Source organism: Pleurodeles waltl, chromosome 7 (assembly GCF_031143425.1).
Source record: "Pleurodeles waltl isolate 20211129_DDA chromosome 7, aPleWal1.hap1.20221129, whole genome shotgun sequence".
NCBI lineage: Eukaryota > Metazoa > Chordata > Amphibia > Caudata > Salamandridae > Pleurodeles > Pleurodeles waltl.
This window is the reverse complement of record NC_090446.1, coordinates 1379474170-1379486328: the sequence shown is the minus strand read 5'-3', so window position 1 is coordinate 1379486328 and position 12159 is coordinate 1379474170. Positions and strand designations below refer to the sequence as shown.

General features: G+C 47.5%; 1 protein-coding gene across 1 annotated transcript in view; it reads left to right on the top strand.

Moving 5' to 3' along the window:
* LOC138246355 (dentin sialophosphoprotein-like) overlaps positions 1-12159 on the top strand; it is an 87296-nt gene that overhangs the window by 55913 nt on the left and 19224 nt on the right. The window contains exons 3-4 of the mRNA XM_069200876.1: positions 476-544; positions 4131-4185. Coding sequence (XP_069056977.1) covers positions 476-544; positions 4131-4185 — 124 coding nt within the window. The remainder of the gene's footprint in view (positions 1-475; positions 545-4130; positions 4186-12159) is intronic.

The window sequence follows — 12159 nt, the reverse complement described above, 5'->3', positions numbered from 1 at the left end:
GGCGAAGCAGGCCGCTCAGACCAATCACGAGCTGCGTCATGATTGGCTGGGAGCCTGTGCAGCCAGAAGAGGATGGGGGAGACGAACGCATCTCCCCAGAAGGTAAGTGTTTTTAGTGTTTTTTTACATTTATTTTTTTAACACCCCCCCTCATCCCTGCCCCCCCACAGTCCCCGTCCCTTTGCGCCCTGTCCTGCCACTCCTATTTAGTGGAAGCCACCACTGCCTATGCGACTTATTCGCTGCCTGCCATAACCTATTAAAGACACTAGAACTGTGCACGCTTCCCTTAAGGTGTCGCCTACCTCCAAGCACTGGTCCCCCAGACGTGCCACTCGTGTTTAGCCCCATCAGTTTCTGCCCCATCAAGGGTGAGGGGAGTCAGGCGTCTGCACCAGACAGTGAAAAGGCCTGGGGGCGAGGAAGGAATGCCATGTGTCTCATGAGCTTAAACCACATTTTCCTCTGTCCACAGCACTGCGACGACTGTGACAAGTGCCCGTGCAAAGAAGGCGACGAGAGTGAACACTGCGCCGACTGCGAGGTAAGTCCAGCCTGCGCACGCCTGGTGGAGTAACGAGAACGGGCAGTGCCAGTCTCCTCGCTGAAGTACCCTGCCAGTGATAGAGGGCTGAGCTTCCTCCGGCAGGACCCTATGTTTGCAGGCAACGGGGCCCCTAGATGTGCCAGTTCACTGCTAAAGGAGGTTTCCTTCACCAGCAGTGCCTATCAGTGCTATAAGCCACCTCTTTAGGTGTGGCAATTTAGTTCTGCAGGACTCAAACTTCATGTGCCCTTTTAGTAAAAGAGGCTTCTTCTCCAGCTTTTTATTGTAGTGCCTTAGGATTTCTTCCCCAGCTGTGTTCCTTTCAGTGCTCTAAGAGCCCACCTTCAGATATGCCACTTTTACTGTGCAACAACCCCTCATCCAGCTGTGTCTTTACAGTACATTTGGACTGCTTCTCCAGCGGTGCCCATTTACTGCTAGAGTGCCACATCCCTGGCTGCGTGTGTGTTTATTGCTAGAGTGCCACATCCCTGGCTGCGTGTCTGTTTAGTGCTAGAGTGCCACATCCCTGGCTGCGTGTGTGTTTATTGCTAGAGTGCCACATCCCTGGCTGCGTGTGTGTTTAGTGCTAGAGTGCCACATCCCTGGATGCGTGTGTGTTTAGTGCTAGAGTGCCACATCCCTGGCTGCGTGTGTGTTTAGTGCTAGAGTGCCACATCCCTGGCTGCATGTGTGTTTTTTAGTGCTAGAGTGCCACATCCGTGGCTGAGTGTGTGTTTAGTGCTAGAGTGCCACATCCCTGGCTGCGTGTGTTTTTTACTGCTAGAGTGCCACATCCCTGGCTGCATGTGTGTTTTTTACTGCTAGAGTGCCACATCCCTGGCTGCGTGTGTGTTTAGTGCTAGAGTGCCACATCACTGGCTGCGTGTGTGTTTAGTGCTAGAGTGCCACATCCCTGGCTGCGTGTGTGTTTTTTAGTGCTAGAGTGCCACATCCCTGGCTGCGTGTGTGCTTAGTGCTAGAGTGCCACATCCCTGGCTGCATGTGTGTTTTTTAGTGCTAGAGTGCCACATCCTTGGCTGCGTGTGTGTTTAGTGCTAGAGTGCCACATCCCTGGCTGCGTGTGTGTTTATTGCTAGAGTGCCACATCCCTGGCTGCGTGTGTGTTTAGTGCTAGAGTGCCACATCCCTGGCTGCGTGTGTGTTTTTTATTGCTGGAGTGACACATCCCTGGCTGCGTGTGTGCTTTTAGTGCTGGAGTGCCACATCTCTAGCTGTTCCCGTTTACTATTAGAGTCCCAAATGCCAGCTGTGCCCTTTTAGTGCTAGAGTGACAAATCCCCAGTTGTGCCCTTTTAGTACTATTGTGCCGAAGACCCCAATTGGCCATTTTAGTGCTAGACTGCCACATCCCCAGCTATGCTCTTTCAGTGCTAGATTACCACATCCGCAGATGTGTCCTTTTAGTGCCACATTCTCAGCTGTGTCCTCTTAATGCTAGCGTGTCACAACCCCAGCTTTGCCCTTTCAGTACTAGATTGTCACATACCCAACTGTACCCTTTCAATCCTACAATGCTGCGTCCTAAGCTGTGCCCTTTTAGTGCTAGAGTGCTACATCCCCTGCTGTGCCAGTTTTAGTCCTGGAGTGCCACATTTCCAGCGGTGGCCTTTAAGTGCTAGAGTGCCACATCACCAGCTGTGTCCTTTTCTGCTAGAGTGCCAAGTCCCCAGCTATGTCCTTTTAGTGCTAGAGTGCCAAGTCCCCAGCTATGTCCTTTTAGTGCTCGAGTGCCAAGTCCCTAGCTATGCCCTTTTAGTGCTAGAGTGGCAAGTCCCTAGCTGTGTTTTACAGTACTATCCTCGCCCATCCGCAGCTGTGCCCTTTTAGTGCTACAGTTCCACATCCACAGCTATGTCCTTTCAGTTCTCGAGTGCCACATCTCCAACTGTGCCCTTTTAGTACTTACGTGGCACATTGTCAGCGGTGCCCTTTCAATGTTAGAGTCGCACACCCCCAGCCATGCCCTTTGATATCTAGGATGCCACATTCCCAGCTTTTCCCTTTTAGTCCAGAGTGCAACATCTCCACCTGGTTCCTTTTAGTGCTACAGTGCCACACCCCCAGCCGTGCCCTTTTAGTGCTAGAGTGCCACATCTACAGCAGTGCCCCTTTAATGGTAGAGTGCCGCATCCCAGCTATGCCCTTAAATTACTAGAGTGCCACGTCCCCAGCTGTGTCCTTTTAGTCCCAGAGTGCCACGTCCCCCAGCTGTGTCCTTTTAGTGCTAAAGTGCCACAATCCCAGCCGTGCCCTTTTAGTGCTAGTGTGCGACATTCCCAGCTGTGCCCTTTTAGTCTCAAAGTGCTACGTCCCCAGCTGTGTCCTTTTAGTCTCAGAGTTCCACATCCCAGCTGTGTCCTTGTAGAGCTAGAGTACCACATTCCAGCCATGCCCTTGAAGTGCTGGTGTGCCACATTCCCAGCTTCACCCTTTTAGTCCCAGAGTGCTACGTCCCCAGCTGTGTCCTTGTAGAGCTAAAGTACTACATTCCCAGTCGTGCCCTTTTAATCCCAGAGTTCCACATCCCCAGCTATGCCCTTTTAGTGCTAGAGTGCTACAACCCCAGCCGTGCCCTTTCAGTGCTAGTGTGCCACATTCCCAGCTTTTCTCTTTTAGTCCCAGAGTGGTACGTCCCCAGCTGTGTCCTTTTAGTCCCAGAGTTCCACATTTCAGCTGTGTCCTTGTAGAGCTAGCGTGCCACATTCCAGCCATGCCCTTGTAGTGCTAGAGTGCCACATCCCAACTGTGCACTTTTATTACCAGAGTGGCTCATTCCCAGCTGTGGCCTTGAAGAGCTACAGTACTACATCCCTAGTCGTGCCCTTTTAGTTCCAGAGTTCGACATTTCCAGCTATGGCCTTGTAATCCTAGAATGCCACAACCCCAGCCGTGCCCCTTTGGTACTAGAGTGCCACATTTCCAGCTTTGCCCTTGTAGTGCTAGAGTGCCACTTTCCCAGCTTTGCCCATTTAGTACTAGAGTGTCACATCCCAGCTGTGTCCTTGAAGAGCTAGAGTGCCATATCCTTAGCCCTGCCCTTGTAGTGCTAGAGAACCAAATCCCTAGTCTTACTCTTGTAGTGCTGGAGTGCCACATCCCCAGCTATGCCCTTGTAGTGCTGGAGTGCCATATCCCCAGCTATGCCCTTGTAGTGCTAGAGTGCCACATCCCCAGCTCGCCCTTGTAGTGTTAGAGTGCCAGATCACCAGCTATGCCCATGTGGTGCAACAGTGCCACATTCCAGCTGTGCCCTTAACATGTTAGAGTGCATATCCCAGCTGTGTCCTTGTAGAGCTAGATTGCCACATCCCTAGCCCGCCCTTGTAGTGCTAGAGTGCCACATTCCAGCTGTGCTCTTGTAGTGCTAGAGTGCCACATCCCCAGCTATGCCCTTGTAGTGCTAGAGTGCCAGATCCCCAGCTGTGTCCTTTTAGATCTATTTGGCCAGAACAGCGAGCTTACTTCAAGCAGCTCCATGGACGAGGTGCTGGCAGTTCGACTATCTTTTGTGGTAATGACTAATGCATATGTTTTTTGTCCCTTCTTTCTTGCTCTCCAGTATTGCCACTTCTGTTACGTCTGCCCGGTGATATGTGAGACAGCTTGTAAACCAGGTAAGTGCTTCTTCCTCTCCACGTAGCAGCTTTCTTTGAGTAAGATGAATGTTTTGATAATAAAGAGACTAGGCCTGGGCGGAGTTAGCAGTGTTGCGCTCCGCAGAGCTCAGCAAAGTGACCAAAAAAACTCCACCATGCTACGTGGAGTTTAACAAACAGCACAGTGCGTTAGATCGCCCCATTCGCATTGGTTTTTAGCGCCAGCTGCTTGTCCTGCGCTGACAAATCAGCACGAATGACCCCCTGCACAGCACAAGAGGGCGCTGCTTCTTTTCTGATGCACGAGTTGATTTTCAATGCGAGCGGCAGCTACCTCAACGCGAACGTAAGGTTTCTCAAAGCAAGCGGTCACAACCATACTGTTACCGCTCACATTAAGAAACATCTCAGGGAAATGGTCTCGAGTAAGATTTTCCTTGCTTACGCTCACCAATTCCTGTTGACGAGTGCGAGCAAGGAAAGAACTCCGCTCCCCTACGCAGAGTTTTTCGGAACTCCATGCTCTACGCGGAGAACGGAGTCGGAAAAACTCTGTAAACTCTGCGAGCTCTGCGGAGTTCACTGCCCACCCCTAAAAGAGACACAGAACAATCAAAGGCATCTGCAGAGCTGGGGGAAGACTAAAGCTGTGCTACAGGGCAGTACTCCGACGCCACTGACTGCAGCCTGATCTTGAGAGGGCTGAACAATCACACGTTTGTCTAATGCCCTTTTTAGTCCGATAAGAGAGCCACAAGTGTAGAACCCTACAAACGCTACAGCCCCCACACCAGCCTACAGTGTTCATGACCACCAGGGGCTGTGAGTACATAGGGTCCCTCTTAAATGCTGACATAAGCCTGGATTTGTGTGTGTTTTTTGATGCTAAAAGCCTTCACAACCACCTCATATAATTTGAGTTGTAGGACTTACACATGGATGTAGAGCACTGACAGATAGATATCCTTCCCAGGTAATCAGGGGTGTCTTTGTCACCTCCCTCACTATTTTATACTATGGTGTCAGTTCTGCCAGTGTCTGTTCTAGGCCTAAAGGACAACTTGAGCCCGTATCTGGATGCAAATCTGTTCCACACCTGCACATGGTACCTCCTGTGCAAGTTTTGCCTAGACAGTCTGGCCCCAATTTACCAACTATATCTAAACTGTCGTGTCTTATTCCTGTTATACATGTCAACCTCACCTAAATATTCGCCTTGATTCACAAATCTGTGCCTTGATTTGTCTTGCTCCAGGTTTAAGTGCAATGTATTCATTTCCAGTTTAAACATGCTTATTCAACAGCAAAATTGATTTGTATTTTTTTGGGGGTGTTATAGTATCTTAGTCCCGGAGTAAGGCATTCCAAAGCACAGAAAATGCTTGATTGATCAGGGCTAGACCTTTAGGTGTAACTCACCTTTAAGATAGAAGTGAGGCAGGTGTGTTCACAGAACATCTGCCTATCTGTGTGAGGAAGAGCCTGTCCGACTTACCAGAGAATGCTCATTAGCTCATCCTCCCATCCCTTGCTCCCCGCATTCATCCCACGCCAGCAATGTGTGGTTCTGCGGCTGCACCTGAGGAACTGGTTCGGCAAGTTTCTTATTTTAATTTAAAAAAAGGTTTTTTGAGTCTGATGGAAGCACGTCGGGCACTGCGGAGCCGGCCTGATATGCTTTTTCAGCCAGGTGCGCTGCTGAAGGGGCCGCAGTGTGGTCCTGGGCGCTGTGTTCCTTGCGCGATGGAATAAAGGGGCTGTACAGGCTCAGGGTGGCTGTGGTTGTCCTTCCACGGTTACGGAAGGTTGTAGCAGGCTGGCAGTAGTCAGGGGGGGATGCAGGGCTCCCCTCGACACCAGTTTAGAAAGTCTGTAACAACCACGTTTGGAGCAATATTATTATATTTGTTAAGTAAATTTGCACATGTGCTGGGATACTGTCATTGTTAGGTTTGTGAACCCCATTTTCATTGGTTTGGATAACATAGGCCCATATTTATACTTTTTTTTGCGCCACAGTTGCGTCATTTTTCGACGTAAATGCGGCGCAAACTTACAAAGTATATTAGTATTTTGTAGGTTTGCGCCACTTTTGCATCAAAAAATGACACAAATGCTGCGCAAAAAAGTATAAATATGGGCCATAGTGTTTTAAAGGGATCAGGGGGACTGGCTCCTGGCTAATACACAATGTACTATTTAAGGGGCAATTTCAGTATTTGCAAGAATGTTGGGGAAGCAAGCATCGGAAAGGAGGCATGTCTCGTCTTCTTCAGAGGGTGATGATCCAGTCAGGTGAAGCAGGTTCATGGATGATATTGAACCTCCAGCATCGATCTCTGCGGCAGCGGTTCAGCTATGATTGAAGCAGCTTTGTCCAGGGTCCTGGATGAGAGAGCAAAAACCAAGCCCAGGAAAAGAGGCATGCTGGGGGGAGTTGCTGTTTTCCCCTTATTGGACTCATCGGCTTCAGAGGCAGTTGTCCCTTCATCTTCAAAAAATGTGTGCGGGGTGGGAGATGCCGGATATTTTGCAGAACATTCAGCAGAATTTAGGTCTTTCTCTCTCTCCTACTCAAGAGGCTGCAGAAAGCCTCTTTCCTCAATATGTTAAATCACCAGTTTTTGCTCTGTAATTTCATGGGAAGATTAAAGATCTAATTACTGGAGAATGGCATGAGGTGGATCACTCCATTGTTCCACGATTTTACAAAAACTGTACTGGTCGGAGGAAGGCAAGCACTAACTTCCTCATAATGTTAAGGCGGAATCCATTCTAGCCAACCTTAGTGGAAGAACAGCCATTAACCCGGAAGATCTGTTCACCTTCTGATGTTGCAGACAAGATGGTGGGGGTGCATTAAAGAAGGCGCTTTTCCACATAGAATCTGGCTTTAAGAGCTGGAATCTATTTAGCCTCTGCAGCTCTGAGAAAAGGCCTCTTTTGTCATGGTTAGCCCCCACCTTTTGCCTAGTATTTGAAGTAGTCTCAGATTTGTTAGTGCCTAAGGCCCCTGCAAACCAGGTTATCTGGGCCAGATCTCTTTCCCTAAATCTGTTGGGAGGCTATGGCACAATTGACAACACTGTTTAGCTGCCACTATAAGTCCCTAGTAAATGGTACTTAGCTTGGAAGGAAAATAGCCAGTCATGTTTAGGGAAGTGACCTCTGCCCACAGAAAATGGTCACTTAGTGGGTGTAGCCACCCTATGGTAGATGACACATTGGCCAGTACTAGGTACTCCCCTAAATGCCCACTAAATTCAGTATTTAGTGGGAATCCCTAGACGACCAAGGAATATGATTCCAAGGACAAAAGAAGACCATCACCAAAGAAGACCCAAAGCTTGAGAGCTGCAGCCCTGCTGCACAAAGAAAAAGCACCAAACCCTGCCTGCTGCAACCAGGACTCGACAATCGGCAATGAGGGGTCGCTTGGACACTGGACAGACTCTACAAACACCCAGAGGACCTCCACTCTTCAAAAATCACCAAAGATCTCCCTCCAGAGTGAAGGCACCACTCTCCTGCAACCCAAGACCAAGGATCCAGTGAAGGCCATTTCACTGACCAGCTGCTGACCAAGGAACCAGATGCCGCAGCCAGACCAAACTCCACCTGATGGACCGTGAGGACAAACCCTTCAAGTGTGTCAAGTTTGGTGGCACTGCACTCTCCAGTGGCCAGACCATGCAATAACCCGAGGTACTGCTCACTTCATGTCAGACACCAAGAAGGACAGTCCCTACTGGACTGTAAAAGGACCAGGAGGAAGCCCCCTGGAGGGACTTCAGAAACCACCAGGACCTTCCACCAGAGTGTCCCTGCTGACCAGCAAGAAACCCTCAAAGAGACCTACCTTTTGCTTCCAAAGGCACCTTTGTGCACAGCTCCTGGCTCAACGATTCTGCACCCAGCCGCCCTATGCCCTGCACCAAAGATCCAGCTGTGCCCTAAGGGTCCCTCACCCCTTGCAACTGCAACACTCCAATGGGACCCACCAGATGTACCTTTAAGTCTACCTGTGCAGTGTTTTTTCACGTGTTCTCCCACAGTAGTCTGGCACCAGCTCCAACGACTTTCTGCAGCTGCTTCCACCACAGCCGCTCAAACTTCTCTAGCTGGTCCATAGTGCCCACCGATAACCTCGACATACCTGCAAAAGGAGACATTGGCAAACGCATTGCCTGATTTCATATGCATTTTCAAAGTATTTTCTACATTCATTCCTATGGTGCATAATTACGCACAAAAAGACTATTGTTTTATTAAAACTTCAAAAATTCATAACTTTAAAAGTACTCATCCAATTTTGATGATATTGGTCTTAAAAGGTTTGTGGTCTAATTTATTGATACTGTGAGTACAACAAATGCTTTGCTCTTCTCCAAGATTAGCCTAACTGCTCGACCAATCTACTATAAAATTTAGAGCATTAGGTGGTCTAGATTTTACTTCTGTAAACCAACGTGTGGCTGTCTGGAGCCCGTACACAGTGTGCCTAATTTTGCACACTGCATAGAGGGCCATCCTCCTACAGCAGCTCAATCTCTTGTCTCGGGCTTTGAGATGCTTTCCGTAGCACTTCAGGAGGAAACTGTTGACAATTGGTCATGGATATGGAACAAGAGATGACATTTCTAGCTGATGTTTCCTCTGATGTTTTCAAAGCTTCTGCAATGGCAACAAAGTCTATAGCCTTGGCAAGAAGGAATTTATGGATGAGAGATTGGAGGGAAGTCTATCCCCAGGTCAGGAAGGATTTACATTGGGGACTAAAGGAAAGAGCATGTCCCAAAAGAAAGCCCTTTCTACCTTCCAACACCCAGAATTATCACAACTGACACCAGTTTGTTGGGTTGGGGGGCTTGGACGAGGGTAGGCCAGATCAAGGTTCTTGGTTCCCTTCCCAGAATACAAGATATTGGAGGGAACTGGAGGTGTATGATTGGCACCGAGAACCTTTTCTTGGTACCTAAAGGGAGCTGTTGTCCTGATCAGAACAGACAATGTGACAGCAAAAACGTATGTCAGCAGGCAGGGGAGAACCAGGTTTTGAACTCTGGCAAAGACTGTGAACAAGCTACTTCATTGGGCAGAACCCAGACTTATGTCCATTTTCTGCTATTCACATCCAGGGGGTATCCTATACTCTAACAGAGGTATCAAATACTCTAGCAAACAAACTGAGCAGGGACATTCCTCCTTGAGTGGATTTTTGTCTCCATCACAGTGTTTTTGTGGAGATGTCAGGAAAATGGGGAAACCCAGTGGCAGATCTTTTTGGGACCTTCATGAACACCAAGGTGCCAAATTTTGTTCAAGGTCCAAGGAGGTTGAAGTTTGGGCAGTGGCTTGGCTCTCTCATGCAAGTGGCCTCGGGTCTTCTTTATGCTTTCCCTCCCTTTCCTCTGATCTCCAGGTTTCTTCTCAGGGTGAGGAAGGAGAGAGTGTCAGTCATTCTAATAGCCACAGCATGGCCCACTCCTATTGGTATCCTCTCTTAATGCAGATGAAACAGTCAGGTGAATAGAGATTACCTCTGAATTCTTCCTTGCTTCTTGTCCCAGTGTTACAACAGAAAAATCGTATCCAGAATGAAGTTAGTGACCTGGAGGTTGAAAGGCTAGGTTTACAGCATAAAGGAGTTCCTATTAATTTGACTAAGATTCTTCAAGCTTTTATGTGCTCTTCAACTAATAAATCTTATTTATTTAAGACACTGACATTCCTTCAGTAAATGGTGTCAGTCTAAAGAGTTAGATCTCACTTCTTCAGATCTACTTGATGTGATGGTCTTTCTTCAGGATATGGCTTCATTGGGTTTGAAGGTGGCTACCCTTAAACGTCAATGGGCAGCAATTTAGGCTTTTAGAAGCTCTGGGAATAACCTACCAGATAAGGAAGGTTTGGTGGGTTGTCTTTTCAGAGGCTTGAGAAATGTTCTTCCTTCTTCTAACAAAGCACTTCCCTTCTTTGGATCTCTCACTGGTTTTGGAGGCTTTGATGGGTCCACCATTTGAACCCTTGGAATACATTGACCTCAGGATCTTGACTCTCAAGACTTACTTTTTCTTGGATGTGACTTCAAGTAGGCATTTGGGAGAACTGGGCACATTATCTTGCAAGCATCCATATTGTAGGATCTTTGGAGACCGAGTTATTTTGAAACATTTTTTATCTTTTTGTCCCAGTGTTGATTTTCCATTTTCACAGAAATCAGGAGTTGATATCGCCGTCCTTCTGCAATTCACCTTCCACTGATGAAAAGGTGAGGCTACATTATCTGGATGTCAGGAGGGCTCTTCTGATTTATTTGGATAGGGTGGCTTCCTTTAGAGTTTTTTGATTGTTTGTAGACTTTGGTCCTCTGAATAAAGGGTTAAAGCCATCCACTTCTTCTTTGAGTTAGTGGGTTAGTTCTTTGATTTTCCTGGCTTGCAAATCATCAGGCCAGGTCTCTCCTCTCTGGGTTCAGGGTAGATATACCAGATCAATATCTATCTTGCGGGGTGAGAAACAGGGGGCTTCCATTGCTGAAATCTGCAGGGAAGGCACCAGGTCATCTCCTTTTACCTTTGCCTCTCATTGTAGAATTGTTCAGGAAATTTAACTTACTGATGTATTTGGTTCTAGAGTTTTGGCCATTATAAAAATAAAATAGTGGGCCTTTACTGTGTTTGTATTCAACAAATATGAGTTTTAATGCGTTAACTCTTTGGTTGTCTTGTGTGGCTTTGTACATCTCATGTAGTAATGAAGGGAAGGGAGGGAGGAGCTGATGCGGTAATGCAGCAGGTACTTACCTGTAAGTACATTACCCTAAGTCCTCTCCCCTCGCTTCTATTCACTACATTCCTCCCACCCTCCTGATAATTCCAGGCCAACCAAAGTTCAGGTTATGTCAGGATGAAACGTACATACAGGAGGAGTGTAGGGTCCTTTTATATTTAATTAAGCATGTGGTATGAGTGTCTGGTGAGGCAGGATGGCCTCATGTAGTAATGAATAAAAGCGAGGGAAGAGGACTCAGAGTTATGCACTTACTAATATGTAATTGGGGCATTAAAATCTTCTTCAAGCTGTATTAGGCTCATGGGTGAAATTATGCTAATACATTATATTTGCGGTTCCCCTGCAACACCATCCATCAACTGAAATTAATCCAGGATGCTGCAATTTATCTTCTGCTCAAGCTGCCATTAAGGCCTCCGCATGCAGGACATCTGTGGAGACTGCAGTGGCTTCACCATTACTATGTTTAAGGACCATCTTGTTGCTTCTACTAAAGATAAAAAAGTGTCGCCAAGGAGGTCCTGACTTTTCCTACCAAGTTGCCTACAACTGGAACTCTCCTCCCCTGGAGCTCCGCCAGATTTCCAGCTCTGTGAGTGCAGAAATCTGTTCCAGACATTTCTGTTCAAGTTATAATTTTTCAGTATGGCAGGTGTTTTAAGCACTAGAGTGCCTTTTTGGCGGTCACGCACTTTGCAAATACTAAATAAATAAATGCAAAAATAAAAAGCTGGAAAATAAAGGTGTATTCAGAATTTAAGACAGAAGTAAGACACAAGTACTCGTGAAAAAGCTTTGTCAATTGCGTCCTCAGTCGCACTTTGTATGGAGGGATGATCTCTTTTTTGTTACTCAAAATTATGCTTCCTGTGGACCCGAACGTGACAATGAAAATACTTGCAAGCCTTGTGTAAGCCTTGTGTTGAACAGTACAGTGGCACCACAAGGCATTACAACTCGAGTGGACCACAGAGATCACATCCAACTTCAAGAACACGTTCACATACCGTCCGTTGGAGAGCAATTGAAGCGGACAGAAAGGGCGCGGCCGCCCTCCTCAGGTTCACCCATACAAATAAGACACAAAAGACCAGTCACGTGGACATGTCTGAGCTTGTAATGTGATAACAAAGACACTTCCTCATGCTCACCTCCAAACATGGGAGTCAAGTGACACATGAGTGCAGGCTTCTGCAC